This window comes from Rosa chinensis, unplaced genomic scaffold (assembly GCF_002994745.2).
Source record: "Rosa chinensis cultivar Old Blush unplaced genomic scaffold, RchiOBHm-V2 RchiOBHmChr0c45, whole genome shotgun sequence".
NCBI classification, from domain to species: Eukaryota; Viridiplantae; Streptophyta; class Magnoliopsida; order Rosales; family Rosaceae; genus Rosa; species Rosa chinensis.
In genome coordinates, this window is record NW_020126852.1 from 22,383 (window position 1) to 42,993 (window position 20,611).

General features: G+C 35.7%; 1 protein-coding gene across 1 annotated transcript; it reads left to right on the plus strand.

Moving 5' to 3' along the window:
* Positions 1 to 2,753: 2,753 nt before the first annotated feature.
* On the plus strand, positions 2,754 to 20,454 carry LOC112181444 (cycloartenol synthase). Its single transcript, XM_024319783.2, has 18 exons — positions 2,754 to 2,986; positions 3,065 to 3,256; positions 14,333 to 14,422; positions 15,688 to 15,882; positions 16,717 to 16,801; positions 16,929 to 17,095; positions 17,520 to 17,708; positions 17,910 to 18,023; positions 18,123 to 18,245; positions 18,376 to 18,498; positions 18,579 to 18,677; positions 18,778 to 18,834; positions 18,946 to 18,992; positions 19,239 to 19,382; positions 19,489 to 19,666; positions 19,807 to 19,887; positions 20,163 to 20,246; positions 20,333 to 20,454. The coding sequence occupies exons 1-18, from the start codon at positions 2,780 to 2,782 to the stop codon at positions 20,447 to 20,449; spliced, it is 2,292 nt and encodes a 763-aa protein (XP_024175551.1). The 5' UTR covers positions 2,754 to 2,779; the 3' UTR covers positions 20,450 to 20,454.
* Positions 20,455 to 20,611: the final 157 nt, after the last annotated feature.

Here is a 20,611-nt window from a genome sequence, read left to right on the forward strand (position 1 = left end):
GATAGCTACATGCATTCCTTCCCGTATAGGTGACAAAAATATCTCTATTTACAGCCAAAAACGTTGTTAAGTCGTCATACAACCGACCAAGAATCGATGTGTTACTCACTTACTCCCAATATAGGAGTCCAGTTGGCGTTGCACCATCAACGCTTGGGACTGATAACCTAAACTCAACAATGTGAATCAGTTTTCATTTTTAGGGTCTATGACAATGCTCACCGCAGAAATGTAATGGACTATTAACAATATTGCCGACCTTTGTTAAATACAAGAGGATGAAGATGAACCCAATGTTCTAGAAGTTTAGGTACGTGTCTTTTCTTGTACCATTCTAACATAGCACATGGTCCCTCTCTACCATCTGCCTTACCTGAAAGTCCTCTAGTGCATTGTATTTGAAAGTCCTCTAGGCATCATCCACCCATTATTATTAAAGCGATAGCTCTCTTTCTTTCAGAATTCTGATAGGAGAGTTAGGACCCCAAATTAGTTATTGAGAAAGAGCTATTATTGTCTAATATTCAATTTATTATTATAGATTTTAGAAACTAAATGAACTCAAGACTTATGATCGAATCCTTTAAATAGTTAGGTTCTGAATAAATATAATTAAGATCGTAGGACTTTAACCTGTATTCAAAAGAGTATTCGAAGTCAGACAACAAATTGTTCAACAATGCATAATATCGAGAAAGTAACTAATATACGGAATAACAAATATACATAACAATACATTTAGGTTTTAAATAAATATAATTAAGATTGTAGGACTTTAACCTGTATTCAAAATCATAGGCAGACCCAATTAAGGAAAATCGGGGGCTTATGCGCCCACTGACTCTTTATCACAACTCCCATAAGCATAGTTACTCCAGCATATATAGATGATCTATCGTATAAATGCCCCCACAGCCCAAAGTTTTCAACTCTAAAATAAAGAGATATGCCCCAATGCTTTAAATACTATATTAATATATATATATATATATATATATATATACCCAAAGTTTTCAACTCTAAAATAAAGAGATATGCCCCAATGCTTTAAATACTATATTAATATATATATATATATATATATAATACACTTTGATATGACAAGTCCCAAAGTTGCAGGTTGTAGCAGCCAAAAAGACTTTCTTTTGAACAAAGTGCTATTAAACAACATTTAATCAAAGAAGAATGCCAAATAACCCCTACGGACTTGACTATATTTATTCATTTTTAAGATTTGATCTTTGCGTTGGTAGAAATGAATTGGGCATTGGCTTCAATCATGGACAGGCCAAGGATATCATCTTATCCCCAAAAGAGATAAATATTGGCATCCGAGCGAGATGTTCGACATTCATCCATCCATAGGCAATCTCCACTTCCATTTTGATACATAGTGGGCCCTTCTAATTAGAGGATAGGATGACAATCAAAGACTAAAGCCCGGTCTGAGCAAGATCGTCGAGACGCCTACGCGACATACACTAGAAAGCTTCGCCCTCATTGGGCCACCACCACTCGACGCTCGAATACCAAGCACAACACCTGACCTCTTCCAACCACCATTTGGTATAGGAACAAGAAGAGATAGATTGATTCCACCCTTGTTAGTCATCCGCCGCCAAACCAACCCGCCGGGAGGCCACCAAGAGCGACCAACGTTTGTCCTGCCGTCATCAGCCCTAAAGGACAGACATGCTCCAGCAGAAACAGTCTCCATTAGGGGCATAGCAGGCGCAAAGAATCTGTGGGATCCGATTGAAGTTGGAGCCAAGGAATGAAAAAGTAAATAAGCAACAGGAGAAGGGAGCCAATCCCGAGGAGAGCCCGACGCTCTGTGCGAGGGCGGCGACGACAACCGTCATGATGCTCAGTGTCACTGTTCGGCGTCGCTAGGGTTTCACGAGGGAGAAGCAGACGTGCCATATTTGATTTCTCTTTACTTTATTTCTTTGTATTGTTTCATGTTGTGTGTCGAAAATAATTAGGTAGATAATTTTTTTTTCTTTACATTCTTTTCTGGTTGATAATCTATACTATTATTAAGAGAAGATATTTTATTAGCCAAAATCAAAAATTTTGACAGAAATGACTCTAAGAGATTAAAAAACTTTGATAATTAATTAAATCAGATGGACAATTATGACAATTACAAATTATATTTTTATTAAGAAAAATAAACAAAATAAATCTCACAACCCACTTTTCTCTCCCACTAATTTCTCCCTGCAATAACCATTTTCTTCCATTGTCTTTTCTTTTTTATTTTCTGAAAAAGAAAATTAAAATACTTGCATATGCAGAGCATATGTGTAATTTTGTTATTAATGAAATTAGGAAGACTAGTTATTTATAATTTTGTTATTAATGAAATTGTTGTCCTGTGTTTTCTGAAAAAGCTTATGTGACTATGAGGGTTATAATCCACCCCTTAAAAAAAAAACTAAGGACATTTGTTGACCGAATTCTATGTTTTTTTTCTTAGCCAATTTTACTAAGGTTACCCTTTAGGTTTCGGATCAATAAAAATAGTGTATCCTTAATCATAATTACTGTGCGGGAGGGCCACTGATTAGGATGGATAGATGGATTGATTGAGGATCATGTGCCAATGTGCCATTGGACAAAACAAAACTCAACAGTTCGAAAACATATGGATGGCATGGGGTACTTTGGTAATCCTATCACCTGCAAAATGTATATAAATAAGCTAGTGTGATAAACTTATCATCCTCACAAATTCAAAATCACTCACACTAAACATACTGTTTGGCCATCAAAAATGTGGAGGTTGAAGGTTTCAGAAGGAGGAAGAGATGGTAATCCATGGCTCACAAGTGTGAATAATCACATCGGGAGACAATTCTGGGAGTTCGACCCGAATCTCGGAACACCGGAAGAGAGAGCTCAAGTGGAAAAAGCACGTCTTAAGTTTCATAACAATCGTTTTCGATCCAAACATAGTTCTGATCTATTAATGAGACTTCAGGTACGTACTAGTTCATGTATTAATGAGTAATACTTCATCATCGAGAAGTTGTTTACGTTTGTGCATGTGTTTATGTAGTTTGGAAAGGAGAAAGAAAGTGATCGAATGGAGCTACCAGCTCAAGTGAAAATAAAAAGTGAAGAAGAAATTAATGAAGAAGTAGTAGCAACCACATTGAGGAGGGGGTTGAGATTTTACTCGACTCTTCAGGCTGAGGATGGTTTATGGCCTGATGACTTTGGCGGTCCTTTGTTTCTTCTACCTGGCTTGGTACGTACGTAGAGTTTAATCCTAAACCCTAAATGTTGTTGAATTAATAAATTAGATCTTTTAGTGTATTAGGTATGATCTATTTCCAGTCAAAATATATAAATAAAATATATATATATATAGGGGAAGGTTCTGAAGAGGACGTCCGCAACCCAGAAAAAGTGCGGACGTTCCTCCTTCGGTGTCAAGAAGGTGGCGACGGCTGTGCTGTAGTTGTCGGACGACCGCCTGGACATCACGGACGGTGTCACCATCTAGGTGAAGGCTCAGCTGATTGGATTCTCAGCGATGCGCGCCGAGCTCACCGGAAACCATGGAAGCTCATCGAGCTCCACTTTAAACCCTTCGTCGATGAATCTAGCCGCTTCTGAACTGCTCCACATCGTGGCCTGGTTCTGTTCGACAACAGAAACGCCGCCGTCGAAGCTTGATCGAGCCCGGAGGAGGGACGTCCACACTTTTTCTGGGTTGCGGACGTCCTCTTCAGAACCTTCCCCTATATAGAAGTAAAATTTTTAAGTTTTTCTTTTACCAAGAAAAAAAAATCATAATATTAACAATAATGTGCACGTCCCGTCTTGCATAGAGAGATGTTAAAAGATGTTGTGCAACAGTGTACTTTCATTGTTAAGGGTAGGACAGAGTATTGATACTCTCCTCACGTAACCCCAAATTAACTACTTTAGCAAGTAGCAACAACAAATGTGAGGTTTTATCACATGTCATGATACTATTTAGAGTAATCCACAAACTTATATATCTTATATTATTGTGTCTCTTTTTTATTGTGGGTCTTCCACGTTTCATATTTTTGACTTGTAACTCACACAACCCCAACAACCCTAAGATGCAAAATAAAATAAAAAGAAGGGAAAATAGTCCGTACGGTATCCCATCTTTGCCTCCTTATAACTTTCGGTACCTCAGCTGTAAAAAATATCAATATGGTACTTGAGTTTTTGACCCCGACTTAACTTTGGTACCTAGAGCCGTTAGCTCCGTTATGGTGTTTGCCAGCTAGCAATTTTTGAAGGGTATTTTCGTCTATTCACATCTTAACTCAAATTTTATTTTTTTGAATAAAATCTTAAACTCAATCTTTTATCTCTGTTCATCTCTCTCTCTCTCTCTCTGCAAATCATCTCCATAGATGAAATCCAGAAGAATAGGGACCTTAAGTCTCTCTCTCTCTCTTTCTCTCTCTCTCTCTCTCTCTCTCTCTCTCTCTCTCTCTCTCTCTCTTTTCTCATGAAAACTGGAACGTATAAGTCTCCAAACTTCCTTTACATTATTAAACAATGAAATTGCAATGGTGGATGAAAAATTAAAGCTGACCCAATATAATACATCCCTTGATTAATTAAACCCAGTTCCCAGATTCTAAGAAATCTCTCTCTCTTTAGTCCTATAGCCTTCAACCCGAAAGCCACTATAAGAACATGAAGAAGAAGAAGAAGAGTTTATACTTCGCCACACACCAGCAGCTAACAGAAGCATGCTGACAAAAGTCTGCGCTAGAGCACTCCTTGACATCTAAAACAACTAGATCTGCAACTATCACCACATAGCACAACAACCAAACTTTGAGTCTGCGATGAAGGGCTACATTGCTGCTAGTCTGGACATAATCGATCTCCCCAACGAGGCATAACTTTGAGCCTAGGCTTAACTCTCCTCAACCTCTGATGATTGTTTGGTTTTTCTGATTTGTTTTTTCTAGGTTTGATTTAGATTGTCTCGTTGCTTTTAGAGAATGAAGCTGATGTCAAGTTGTAGTAGTGAAAGTAAGGGATCTTTCTACTCCAAGGATCAAAAGTTCACCTTCTATTTATGTAACCTACAAACAAAGAAAACTAGAAACTGTAATAAAAATGAATTGCAAAACACAATTGGAGGGAAATTGTTGATTAATTATCCTGAAAATAAAGTAAGAACAAAATATGAATCTAAAATAAAGTCGTGAATATGATGATGAGCAGTTAGGAGTTCATTATTCACCACTAAACACAATCCAAGTTCCAATTTTTCTTCCTATGTTTATTACAAAGTCATGAGAAAGAGATTGACCAAGTTACAAAGCTAGAAGCAAGCTAAGTACCTTATATTACTTCCCTATATTGTTCTAACAAGAACAAGCGCCGTTTTTAGAACCTTTTGAAAACATGCAACATAGAGATCACAAGCGGCACCTACATTTAGCAAGTTCTAAAGCATTAAGCACATATGGAAGGATGTCAATCTAAGTGTACAAACTAGTACAACAAGCGTGTCTAGTTGCATTCCTCATCTTTGGTACACACCTTGGCGAGAGGCTTTACTACTTCGGTTAAAATCACAAAACTATTAGGTGAATTGCTATTTAACCTAGCACCAATTACATGCATATCCTATATGTTTGCAACCACATAAAACATACATATAAAAGACTCATCTAATCCATAACCAAAGAACAATCTCATTGACAAAGTAACTAAAACATAGAAATTTATTATGAAGCTTGAACCATAGTTTAGGGCTTCAAACAAGCCCCCAACACAAAAGTATTTAGCTACTCATTGTTCTAAGGTAAACACATAGTAACATATTGAAAATAAGAAGACAAAGTCGCAGAAAAGGGAGTGAAGAGACACGGTGGATGTTGCTTGAAGATGGATGTTCACGGTGGTGGCAGATGGCGACTTTGGCGGCTTCTTTTTCTTATGCTTGTATGGAGCTTCGAAAATCAGAGAGCTAGGGTTTTTTTGAGGCGTGAAATCTGTATGATATGCTCTGCCAATGACGCAAAGAAGCCTCCTATTTTTATGGTTTACAAACCCCTAGCTTTCCTCCTCACAACCGGGTTGAGTTTTCCTTATTCTTCTCCAATTCCACTTGCTTAGCTGCCACACAATCTTCTGAACCTTCCTTAAGTCTTTCTAACCATCTCTTGATAAGTATAACGCAGAAAAAATCCAATAAAATTTGTCCCAAAATCTGTCAAGAATATCTTCAGAAAATATAGCCTTTAATTCACTTTCCTTTCTCAACTAAGATTGATTCTCCTCTCCATGTTTGACAAGGGTTCCCAATAGATTCGAAGGTGATATTCTGCGACATAATACTCCTGATGTCACCCTTTAAAACCCTGCAAAAACCTTCTAGAAAGCTTCTTGAAATGTGGCCCAACGACGGTCTTGAAAACGCTTCGCAGAAAGACTCGTCAGAAATTCCAGATTTTTTTTTATCCTCTGCTCATCTTTGCAGCATCATAACTTATGCATTCCACCATCTTTCTGGATGATTCTTGATTTTTAACTGCTCTACAACATATATTCTTCAAATATGGGCAGATAAATTCATGATTTTCCTCATTTAATTCCAGTAAAGAAGTCCTTGAAAAAGCCTCCTGAAAAGCTGATGGAAACAGTCTTCTCAGGGTACCAAATTTGAGCACAGCCTCCGCTTCCTTTTTTTCATTCTGGACCAAATCTTTGCTTGCAGTTATAGAAGAACATATGGTATTCAAATATTGCTAGGCCTTTCTTCATAACTCCACTCGAAATTTCTTCAAAATAGCTTCCCAAAACAGAAGAAAATAAGGCAGATTCTAATACTCTGTTTTCTGCTTCTCTGCAATTGTTTTGCACGGCAACTCTCTCAATCTTCTCTTGAGTTTTAGGACCAATGAATGATCAGACTCCATCCTTTGCATCACTACTTCATGTGAAGTGCCTTGATTGTCCCACAGTAGCTCTGATTTCTCCTTAACTGCTTCTCAAAGTACCTAACAAAATAACGAAGTTAAATTGATCTTTTTAAGGAATAAACTAAGTAAAAGTATAAAGGTTTGAACTGTAAATTCGTTGCATTTTATGCTCCTATCAGGGTAGTTAGCCTTCGAATACATCCCTTGATTAATTCAACCCAGTTCCCAGATTCTAAGAAACAAATCTAGGCAATCATCCTCATTAAATTCATGAAATTCCCCAATTGAAATCGAACTAAACCCATTACAAATTTACAATAGACCCAAACATTCAGAGAAAGATTGAAACGTTCAGAAACAAAGTGTTGGAGGCCACAGACGTTCCGGCCATGACGACCACGCTCAGGATTAATGTTCTCGAGCCTCTTTAAAATAAAAACACACCCATCAAACAAAAATGGCTCCCTCTCTTGTGGGTTTGATTTTTTTTTTCCTAAGAAAGAGAGGAAGAAATGTCAAGAAATAGGGGTTTAGCAGAGAAGCATTATGGGGTTTTTAGAAAGAAGGAAATGGGTTTGATTTTTCTTTAGTTTCAAGTTAACTAGGTGGGACGAGATTGGAATCAAATTGGGGAAGAAAACCCAGAAAAGCAAAGGAGGAAAGAAACCCAGAAAGATAAGAAGAGGTTTGAAATTTGATGATTTGGGTTGGCCTTTATAAGGTGTGTCTGGATTCTCTCTCTTGACTGAAACTTGAAGAAGATGGTTCAAAGTTGAAGTGCGGCAAGATAGAGAGGATCAATCCTTGTTGTTGCTGCTGGCTCTCAAGGATGATTGAAATGAAGAAGTAAGAAAGAAGAACTAATAAGCAAGGAGGAAGTGACAATGAACATTCATCATTCGCATTCATGTAAAAAAAAAAAAGAAGAAAAAAAAGAGTAAAGGGTAAATTGGTCATTTTAAGTTTAAAATTGCCAGCTGGCAGACGCAGTAACGAAGCTAACGGCTCTAGGTACCAAAGTTAGGTCGGGGTCAGAACCTTAAGTACCGTATTGACATTTTTTAAAGTTGAGGTACCGAAAGTTATGAGGAGGCAAATATGAGGTAACGTATGGACCATTTTCCCTAAGAAGAATAATAGATTACTGGAGGTTTTGTATCCTTCATTTCTATTGCCAACAAAATTTTAATTATTGCCATCTCAGATGTAGACTTAATTATTCCAAAACTTAAGCTATTAGTAAAAGGGCGGTGCTATTCGCACACTCATTTTCTCTATTCACATCAAGGTTCTAAAAAATGGGCTAGGCGGCGCCTAGTCGCTAGGCGACTCCACCCCGTTCCGATTTTGGCCTAGTCGATCAAGCTAGGCGCTGGGCAGAAAGTCAGTCACCTAGGCGGTGCTGGACGGCGTTGGGCGGGTCTCTCTGGGCGCTGGGCGGTCGACGATTAGGTGTTTCAGTGCTTTTTTTTTTTTTTTTTTTCAACTCTTCCACAAAACACAAAACCAAACCGATCAGAAACCTATACACCAACCTTGCCGCACAGCCTCTCTCCCTCTATTCTCTCTCTCTCTCTCCAACATAGTGCTTTGAAGTTTGAATACTTTCTGGGCTTTCAATTTGCAATCTTCAATTCTTCAAGCAGCAAAGCAGACGTCCTCAAGGCTCAAGCAGATTTCTGGTTCGATACTTCCATTTCAGTGAACAAGAGACAGAAGAGAGTAAGGAAAGAAGAAAGATGAAGAATGCAGACCATGAGAGAAAAAGAGAGATGCAGAAGATGAGAAAAAGAAAGAAGAGAGATGAAGAAGATAAGACATGTGGGGGTAGGGGTGGTTTGTTTTTTTCCTTTTTTCCTATTTTCTTTTAAGAAATAAGTGGGTGTAGTAGACTAGTGGTTGACAACTAGAGCTTTATATTAATTGCCGGCTGACAAGCCTTGAGATAAGTCATGGCTTGAGATAAGTCATGCATGTTAGGTGATTAAAATTAATATTTATTAAGTTTATATCATAAAATAATTAAAAAATTAAAAAAAATAAAAACCGCCTAGTCCCCGGGTCACCCCCGACTAGCGCCTAGCATTTTTTAGAACCTTGATTCACATACTCCCTTTATTTATCTATTACTTTATTTTTTTTTTACAAATTACCCTAACTACCCTCCCTTGCAGTTTTGTTTTTTTTTTTTTTTCTATATGGGCAAGTGTTTTTTTTTTTTTTCTATATGGCAAGTCAATTATCTCCAAATCCTAAACCCTTATTTTCCTGCAGACACAGAGAATTTCAAAACTCATTACAATTTTCTCTTTTATTTTCCATCAAAAACTTCTCTAGCATAGTCATTCTATCTCTCTAACGTGATGCTTTGAAGTTTAATTATGGCTAAATAAGTCACTTTAGACCCATCTTTGGAAAAAAAAATTACATCTTATTTGCAATTGAAACATGGAAGAAAAATATTAATTTAGTGATCATTTGAGCCCCTTTGAATCTATCATTCCTAGTAAGATTCTAACTGAAATTATTTGGTGTATTTCAATCAATCGCTCTCAACTAAAAAGATCAATTTCTCAGCAATTTGATGGATTAGGGGCTTTAAATTTGTGCGTTCTGTTCATCTTAGCTTGATTTTGGTATGGCTTGCTTACTAATCATGGTTTTGACTTGAGTTGATTGATAATTTTGAAATTATTGACGCTTTGATTCGTTTTGACTTTAGTCATATCATCACTCTACAAAATGTTTTATGTCACTGGGAATGGTATCTTGAATTAACATTGCTTAATCAGATGTGAGATTTTGGATCTCCTTTAGTTTATGTGATATGTTTATATCTTTCTTCAGTTTTGTATAGCAGTTATGATGATATACATAAATCCCCAAAGATTAAATACTGTTTACTCCCTATAGTTATAGGGTTTCATCGTTTCAGTCTCTGACCTTCGAATTTCACCTAAAAAGTCACTGAACTCTTAATTTCCTCCCAATTGGTCCCTGCCGTCAAAATTTTCTGTTAAAGTTACCAAAATGTCTATTATGCCCTCACTTACTCTTTTTTTTTAATTTATTTTTTCTCTCTCTTTTATTTCTTTTTTTCATTTCATTCTTGAAGGTGTGTGGATTGAAACCATCTCGATGAGGAGATGAATAGAAGGAGGTAAGAGAGCCGGAAGAATAAGAGGTAAAAAGAAAAAAAATAATAAAAAAGAGAAGAAGATAGTTTTTTTTTTTTTTTTAAGTAATTGAGGGTATAATAGACTTTTTAGGGGAAGATAATGGAGTTTTTGATGGATGCTTGACGGCAGGGACTAATTGGGGGGAAATTGGGAGTTCAGAGACTATTAAGGTGAAATTCGAAAATCAGGGACTGAAACGATGAAATCCTACAAGTATAGGGATTAAACAGTATTTAACCCATCCCCAAACTCAGTTACATCGTGTTTTTTATCTGAGCCCTAAACTTTGCCACACTAATTGTAGAACTTTTTACAGATTGCACTTCGTCCTGCCCATCATTTTTTTTTTTTTTTTTTTTCTAATCAGCAATGACATTCACGAGAAAAATTAGTTTATTATGTAATGATGTTTAATTCATGATTGACTTGCCAAATAGAAAAAAGAAAAAGAAACATAATTACAAGAGAGGGTAGTTAGGCTAATTTGTAAAAAAAAATTGTATTAAAGTAATGAAAAAATAGAAGGGGTGTGTGAATAGATAAAATGGGTGTGCGAATAGCACACCCTTAGTAAAATGATCAACAATATGTATCTCGAAATATCATTGATATTCAATCCACGCAACCAGTGTCGAAAGATTTGCTTGAACTATTGGTCTTAATAGATTGTAGATTAACTCTAGCTTGCAAGAATTATGCCTGAGTCATTGACATGCATATGCCATGAAATCAGATAGAATTATTTCATACATACATATACACATAAGTAAATGAATAATTCATTTTCATCTTATATATATATATATATATATATATATATATATATATGGTCCCCTTTTTTTGTCAAATGGATACATTTAATTAAAAAAAATTAAAAAAATGTCTTAATCATTTTTAATTAAAATTATATGGTGGGTATAATTTGTATTAAGAAAAATAAAGGGTGGTGCTATTTACACACCATTTTTCTCTATTCACACAACCCCTCTATTTTTCTATTACTTTAAATCAATTTTTTTACAAATTACCCTAACTACCCTCTCTTGCAATTAAGTTTTTTTTTTCTTTTTTCTTTTTTCTTTTCTATTTGGCAATTCAATCATCCTCAAATCCTAAACCCTTATTTTCCCGTAGGCACAGAGGACTTCAAAACTCTTTTCGATTATTTTTTTTTCAATCAAAAACTTCTCTAGAAAAAAAATTGATTTATTGTCTAATGATGGTTTATTCATGATTGACTTGTCAAATAGAAAAAAGAAATACGAAAAAGGAACATAATTGCAAGGGAGGGTATAGGGTAATTTTTAAAAGAAAATTAAATTAAAGTATTAGAAAAATAGAAGGGGTGTGTGAATAGCACCACCCAAACTAAAGTTTGTATTATATAGTTTCTGATCGATCGATGTTTACAAATAAAAAACAAACTATTTCTTTGTTCCTTTTACAGTTATCATTTTAATGGTCCCAAGTCCCAACCGATAATATGTGGATGAATTCTATATCATAGTCATATTCATCTTTATCAATATTTATGTAATATATGTTATATATACCATAATATCAACCAAATGTTTGTTTGCATGTATGATTAATACCAATACTATATAATTTTATAGAACACAGGTTACATTATTGATGGTCCAAAGAAAAATGTGAGAAGATATGACATGCATGTGGGCTATTTCCTACTCTCTTTTCCTTTTTTAACATCCTCCTTCATTATTTTGACAAATTCCTCGCTAAACTTTGAAATCAATGAAAGAAGGTTTTATATTCAAAAAGCTTGAGGCTCAATGTTTTTCGGTCATTAGCACCTACATACATTTATGTTTATCGATTGATGTACTATGAAAGAACAATTTAAATACATATTATTGAAATTTCTAGGCAAACTAGACAGGGCGAGAAACTTTTTATAAAATAAAGAACTAAATTCAGTTTAGTCCCTCGAACTTTAGGGCTAAAATCACTTTGGTCCCTGACTTTTTTTTTAATCACGATGGTCCCTAAGCTTCCAAACTACATCATCGTCGTCCAAAATTTGACTTTGACTCCGAACATGACGTCATGTGCTGACTTAGAGCTGACATGGGGCCCCATTGTTCAGCCTCAACCCTCACTTTTGGATGAAATTCCCAAACTAACCCTTAATACTCTTTTCCTCATCTCTCTTCCCGAAACCCGAGAGCTCCTCTCTCTCTCTCTCTCACCCATGTCCTCTTTGCCCTCAAATCACAACCACAATAACTTGACCCAATCCCGACCCACCTCTATAACCCATAGCAAGATCTCCAAGATCCAATTCGAAACTTTTATCAACTTCCCACCTCGTCGAGGAGGCTCCCCACCTCACCGGAGCTCCGATCCTCAACTCCTTGGGCCACACAATGGCTGTCTTTTCTCCAATGGTGACTGGCACGATCTTTTCTCAGAACCAAGCCCAGCTATCGACGGACCTTCGGAATGACGACATATTGCCGTGAGAGGAGGAGAAGGAGGAGTTAGCGGAGGATTCGGGTCGCTGCTGAAGATGAGATACTCAAAACCTTCCAATCAATCTCAACCTTAATACCGACGCTGATCTTCCTATGGTCCTCATTTGTACAAACGACGATTAATGATTGAGAAACGAAGATCGAAGGCTTCGGTGGTTCCGTCGGTTTCACAGCGATTTTTGGTGGCTATGGTTATTATCGGGCATGGGTAAGGTACCAAAAAAAATCCTCTCATTGAGCTCTACCTCCTCTGTATACTAGAATTCGAGTTTAGCTGAGATTCGAAGAAGTACTTTGAAGAAATTAGAATTCTGAGATTTTATATTCACTGTTGTTCCAGTGGTTTTTGGGATTTATGTATGACAAGTGACTGTTCTTGTGGTGTTGGAGCAGAATAGCTGCTGTCAATTTGAACAAAAAGAAACTTCTTGATGACATCTTGATGAAATGAAGAGGAATTGATGGAATATGATACGGGTATGAATCTAGTATGAAGTATGGGTATGAATCTAATATGGGTATTGGTATAAATCTGGTATTGATATTGGTATGGGTAAAATGAAGAGGAAGTGATGGAATATAGGAATTAATGGCTGGTGATAGTCTTTTAGTGGTGGAGTTTCAAAAGGGTGAGGTGATGCGATTGGATGAATGAATGAATGGGAAGAGTTGGGTGAATTCGTTTGTGCACAAAAGTTTCAAGAAATTGGAAGTGTTGGGTGAACGAGAATCAGAATAAAATCTGAAAAAAGAAGAAGATTGAGATGGAAGAGAGAGAGAGAGAGAGAGAGAAGAAGAAGAAGAAGAAGAAGACGATAAGGGGAGGCAGGGAAAATGTCAATTATACCCTTCTTAGAGGGTCAAAATCTGAAAACTGGGGCCCCATGCCTGCTCCAAGTAAGCACATGACGTCATGTTCGGAGTCAAAGTCAAATTTTGGATGACAGTGATGTAATTTAGAAGCTTAGGGACCATCGTGATTAAAAAAAAAAGTGTCAAGGACCAAAGTGATTTTAGTCTTAAAGTTCGAGGGACTAAACTGAATTTAGTCAAATCCTAAAAGAAAGTTAGGAACAAAGAACTGCACCTAATTAGTCAATTAGTGAGACGTAAAAATCTTAACTCTCGAAAGAAACATTTTATAAAAGAAACTAGCAAATGAATGTATATTTTAGTAAAAATTAACATATATTCTCTTAACTAACCATCCACTTCTTTGGTACAATTGTACATATGAATAAACCATCTCCAATTTGTTAATTTTTTTTGCGATAATAATTATTAGTAGTGTCTTTAAAATTGTTTGAATAATGAAAACGATACATAATTAAGGACAAAATTTGGATGAGCTCATTCAACTACATATGTTGTTTTCCTTTGAAGCTAGTACTCTACGCCTACTACAAACTTGATCGAGAGCAACGTAAATAAATTAAAATGAAATTAAGAATTATTGTCTGTAGAGATGTATAATTCCCATGATGCAACATTTGCCCTAAGACTCGATATTATTAGAACTTCTCCCGAGCTCTCAACTTAAAAAAGAAAACCCTAGCAAAACATAAAGCTCTGGGATTTAATATAATCTCTATATTTTGTTGTTTACGTTACAAGATCGATTCATCTCTACTTTATTCACTAATCTCAAGCAATCACATGATGCACATATATTAATTAAGTTAATTAATCAATTAATAATATTGGTGCCGTGTCGTAGGTTATTGGATTATCTGTAACAGGGGACCTTGATGCAATCTTGTCACACGAGCATTCAAAGGAGATCCGCCGCTATCTTTATAACCATCAGGTATTGCATCATATCACTTCATTCTTTCCATTTTCAATTCCTTGAAGTTTGATTTTGTATTTTTCAAATGCCACCTGTCATAATATTACATGAGGTGGGTAGTTTAGTTTGCTTTAGTAAGTTCATTCTGAATGAGAAACAAACAAGGTTGACATATTTCAGCCATTTAGTAGGAACCAATTATCTTCTAAATAATTATTAATAAATCATATATAATAATGAGCTACCAAATCCAATCAATTGACCTTCGAAAATGGAAACTAGTCGATTCCCAGTAGTGTGTAATTTATTTGGAGGTTTGTATATATTATGTTAAACCAAACTACACCCAATTCGTGCGATATGTTATCTTATTTGTATGGAATATTAATTAGTATCCACAATCCATTTTAATTTGAAGCTGCTGGCGGTACTATGTACTATGGCCAACATTCTCTTTCAACGATTATGGATGTTATACTAATTGTCAAAACTATAATCTAGCACCTGTATTGATAACTTAGCCAAGTGCTAAAAAGCAATTTGCTATATTCTAAATGTTTCTAGTAAGTGGTTTTCGATCAGTATAAAGACCCTTTTTTTTTTTTTTTTTTTTAGAGAATGATCAGTATAATTGTATAAGCACTTAAATAGCAAAAATTATTTAAAAATTAAAAAAAAAAATTGTGTTGCCATAATATCTCCTTTCAGACTGATGATGTCTTAAATTCAAACTTTTTCCTCCCTCATAATCAAACAAATTCGTGTACTTTGTAAAGGATTAGGGAGAGCTGCACCGGCCCTTACTTAAAAAAAAAAATCAAACAAATAAACTTACTTTGAAAGTTTTTATTATTATTTTTTGAAACATTAATTCAAGTGCACATACTTGCATTTATTGTATTGAACTAATTAGTACTTGCATCTAAGAGCATCTCCAACAGCTTTCCTATAATTTCTATATTATAGGGAATTAAAAATTAAAATCTCCAAAAAAAATTCTGCTCCAATTCCAACAGATTTTTTATTTTACAGATTCCATAATTTTTCCTTAAATCCTTCCCTAAAATTTTACAGATTGTTGTAAATATAAGAAATTTTGTTTTCTATCTCATAACTATCTCTATTTTAGGGGTAATTATAGAGAATTTGTTGGAGTAAAACAGCCAAATTTTTCTCTAAAATGGAAAAAAATCAAGATATGAGAAAGTTGTTGGAGTTGCTCTAATTAACCAAAGGTGAATACGTACTCCCATGTATAATTGCAACTAATGAATTGCATGCAGAACAAAGACGGTGGATGGGGACTCCATATAGAAGGGCCAAGTACAATGTTTTGTACAGCTCTGTCCTATGTGAGTCTGAGATTGCTCGGAGAGGAGATGGACGGCGGTGAGGACACCATGGAGAAGGCAAGAAAATGGATTCTTCACCGTGGAGGAGTTACCACCATCCCATCATGGGGAAAGATGTGGCTCTCAGTAAGCTCCAGCACCTAAACCTTAGAATTAATTCTCTGCAGATCAGTATTCGAATTGCTAGCATTTGGCATTGCCCGCCCTTTTGCCCTACAATGTGGCCGCAACACCTCATTTATATCTTCATTATTACTATGGTCCTGATATGCATGTATCATTTGTTTAGTGAAACCCGTGTGGTCCTATTTATTAATCAAATTGACATTATAATTCAGAGACAAACCTAAGCAAGAAACAAAGAAAAGAGGCTGAAATGTCAATATTTGAATTAATTTAATCAACCTTTATTAAATTTTTTTGTTATTCTTTATCACTACAAAGTACAAACATATATATTAATTAAACTCTTTTCAAAAATAATAAGCTTCAAAGGTCAAACTTGTGTAGCTTAATATGTATATATATATATCTGATATTGCTATATATTATATGTTAAGGTTACTGTACATGGTGGCGGCAGCTCTATAATACTACAATAACTAGGGATTTGAGTTACTAACGATTGAGTAGCTAGTACTAATTAGTGTCATGCATTATCAAAGTGTGTTATTTCTTAAGTTCACGTACGTAATTAGCTTAAATTCTGAATGGCAATACTTGTAGTTAGGGTTTTGGTTCAAACGCAACATGATGGGGTTTGTAGCTCCATATAGCAAGTATATATTCATCTTGACACTCAGGCTCATAGTTTAAATCCCCGTCTTAGTTTACCGTTCTATTGAATATAATGAACTTGGCAAACACCCTATCGATCTTTACCACTCATTGCTAGGGATGAAAGTTGATCACTCGGATACTATTTTGCTAGTTAGTTGACTAAGAATTTATGCATGGCAGGTACTTGGTGTATATGAATGGGATGGTAACAATCCACTGCCTCCTGAATTGTGGCTTTTACCTTACTTTCTTCCAGTACACCCAGGTTTAGTTTTCTTCCATACATATACTTGAGGCATTATCATTCATGTGTTACTTTATCCCGATAATAAAATGGATTAGTTTTTATTATTCATCTTTATATAGGGGGATTGATTGATTATATGGTGCAGGTCGAATGTGGTGTCATTGTCGGATGGTATACCTTCCCATGTCATATTTATACGGCAAAAGATTTGTTGGTCCCATCGACGGCCTTATTCTATCCCTCAGAAGAGAGCTTTATACCCTTCCCTATCACTTGATTGATTGGGACGAAGCAAGAAATCTATGCGCCAAGGTACGCCTACTACTTAAATTGTTATTACTGGGAAAAATAATTCAATGAGATAACATTCCAAGCTTTGCTTGTGTTCTGGTAGATTAAAATATATCTTCTGGATTCAGTAGTTGTTTAATATGGTCTCTACTAGAGTTCGAGTTTCATGAGGTCTTAGAAGTGAACCTCCAGATGGACACGCATGGTGAACTAATTAGGTTAGATCTAGATAATTGGAATATTCTTGTTGGAGTAAGGTTTCATACTATTTCTAATTGATATAAGGTTTTATTAGCTCAACTACTAATAATTTTTGTAATTTTTTGTTTGGATAAATTAAATTGAGCGATTTCTCAGTTGCAAATCCATTTTATGAGATTCATACATTTCAATTTATTCCAGCTAAGGTAAACTAAAACAATATTCCTCGTAAATAAATCTGCAGGAGGATTTGTATTATCCACATCCCATTTTACAGGACGTGCTCTGGGGGTGTCTTCATAAGGTTGGGGAACCTCTTCTCATGAGATGGCCATTGTCTAAGCTCAGGCAAAAAGCTCTCAACACTGTAATGGACCACATACACTATGAGGATGAAAACACTCAGTATATCTGCATTGGACCTGTCAATAAGGTTTTATCATTTATCTATACTATTTACTCATGTTAGAATTTAAAAAAAGATGGTGTATTTGTCTGACATGTTACGCTACCGGAGATGATTGTACTAATCTACAGTTCCAGAATATATGATTGAATTTGTAATGAGCAAGAGTGATGAACCATGTCAAATATGTAATTTGTTCAAAGGCTTATGATGATCAAAAACATGCAGGTACTAAACATGATCTGTTGTTGGGTGGAGGATCAGAATTCAGAAGCATATAAGTGTCATCTTTCAAGAATCAAAGATTATCTATGGGTTGCAGAAGATGGAATGAAAATGCAGGTTAATTATCCTGAATTCAATAATATTAATGAATTATTATTTTCCTATATATTCAGAAGATATTGTGAGTAATTAAACATTTTGATGATGTATACATAGGGATATAATGGATCCCAATGCTGGGATGTTGCTTTGGCTGTTCAAGCAATCCTTTCTACCAACCTTGTGAATGAATATGGTTCCGTGCTTAAGAAGGCGCACTATTTCATCAAAAATACACAAGTACTGTATTCATAATTAAACTCAAACTTATGCTTTTAGGTACATACACACACACACACACACACATATATATATATATTATCGTTAGCTTCCATTAAATGGGTTTTGGTATGATAAATCACTTAAATAGATTAGGAGAGACAGCTATGGCAATCTTAGTTACTGGTACCGTCACATTTCTAAGGGCGGATGGCCCTTCTCCACTCAAGACAATGGTTGGCCTGTCTCAGATTGTACAGCTGAAGGTTTGAAGGTACCTAAGTAACAATAGTTGCTCCATCAATATCTGATGAATATGATTTTTTTTTGTAGCTTAACAACAGCTAATTGCAGGCAGCACTCTTATTATCACGTTTGCCCTGCGAAATTGTGGGAGAAGCAATAGCAGCTGATCAACTGTATGATGCTGTTAATGTTGTATTATCCCTACAGGTACAACTTGACCTTGTGATATTTGACAGTACAATTGCAAAGTATTTATGTAATCGCAAGAGCAATTAATGACATGTATTTTATTTCTTTGACTCAACAGAACAGCAATGGAGGGTTTGCATCATATGAACTCACAAGATCCTATGCCTGGTTGGAGGTGATGAACGATTAATTCTTAGTTCTTAAGCAAGTATTTGAAGTATGCTAACCAAGTGTGGATAATTGGTTTTTAATTTTGGAAACCTGACTTTCCTTTCAATATCAACAGATGATCAATCCAGCTGAAACATTTGGAGATATCGTTATTGATTATCAGTAAGAAATAAAAAATAGCAATGAAGTACTTTCCCAAAACAAAGTAGTTGTGTTCAATTTGCAAAAGAACAACCATATTTATACCAGTGTCACTGAATTTGATAACCAATGGGGTTGAGAGTGAGTCCAAATTTGAACTAAATGAAATGCTCTCACATCATTCGGTAAACAAGTTTGGTGACGTGCGGTACATTTATATAAGTAATGATGCAAAAAGTCCTTACCTACACTTATGAATACATGCAGGTACGTGGAATGCACATCAGCAGCAGTTGAATGCCTTAAAGCATTCATGAAATTATATCCAGAGCATCGGAAGAAAGAAATAGAAGCATGTATTGCAAAGGCAGTTCAGTTCATCGAGAGCATGCAACTTCCTGATGGCTCATGGTTAAATTTGTTTCTAACCATTTCATCAATATATGATTTTGAAATGCTTACACCAAAATTGGACTTATAAACATGAACTGAGCTCTAATAATTCAATATGGCCCAGGTATGGGTCTTGGGGAGTTTGCTACACCTATGGAACATGGTTTGGAATAAAGGGGTTATTGGCTAGTGGCAAGACCTACCTGACAAGTAACAGCATTAAAAGAGCATGTCATTTCTTGCTATCTAAGCAACTCGATTCAGGTGGCTGGGGAGAGAGCTTTCTTTCATGCCAAAACAAGGTAAAGGGCCGTTTTGGAAATCCATGTTGAATTTACTAGCTATCTGTGTTCAGCTTTTTCTTTACTCTCCTCTGTTCAGCATTTCCGGAAACCATATATGATGTTTTTCAATGATATCTCTGCTATGGTTGAATACATAGGTATACACAAATCTCGAAGGGAACAAACCACATATAGTGAACACTGGATGGGCTATGTTGGCTCTAATTGAAGCAGGGCAGGTGTGTGACAATATATCATATGTAAACATGACTGCATATAAACATGAATTGCAGATTTAAAGCTAGGCCTATATAAAAATGACTGCATGAGTAATGCTATATGAATCGCAGTTTCTAAAAACATGACGCGAATTTTATCGTACTAATTAACAATTCCTAACTATTGATCTGATAGCATATCTACTGACATATGATTGGGAAGTCCATGTTTCCATAGAAATGGTAGGAATACACTCATTTGTGTCCTTTTCTTTGCACAATTTTGTGACTTCTAGGGTGAAAGGGACCCGATCCCCTTGCATCGAGCAGCAAAGGTATTGATTAATTCACAGATGGAAAATGGAGATTTCCCACAACAGGTATTTGTTATTGTAAATACTGTACAAGGTTCAGAGGCATAACATTACAGTTTACAACCTTGGCCTTACTATGTTTATTTCAACAGCAAATCATGGGAGTCTTCAGCAAAAATTGCATGATTAGTTACTCCGCCTACAGAAATATCTTTCCCATCTGGGCACTAGGAGAGTATCGAAACCGGGTACTGGTACTTCACAAATGATTCAATAAAAGAAAATAAGTGTGTAATCTACATGAGATATTACAGTTGTGGGAATAAAACTGTGCTAATCTACAGTGTATTTCTGGTTGTGCAAATTTGATTGTGTTTATCAAGACCATTTTCAGGAATAAGTAGTTGGGACCAAACTATATCACAGTTTAC

Excerpts from the sequence above, each read along its gene's own strand:
- LOC112181444 (XM_024319783.2), top strand. The coding sequence starts at position 2,780 with ATGTGGAGGTTGAAGGTTTCAGAAGGAGGAAGAGATGGTAATCCATGG. Across the intron at positions 14,423-15,687 it reads GCTATCTTTATAACCATCAG|AACAAAGACGGTGGATGGGG; the intron begins GTATTGCATCAT and ends AATTGCATGCAG. Across the intron at positions 18,993-19,238 it reads GATATCGTTATTGATTATCA|GTACGTGGAATGCACATCAG; the intron begins GTAAGAAATAAA and ends GAATACATGCAG.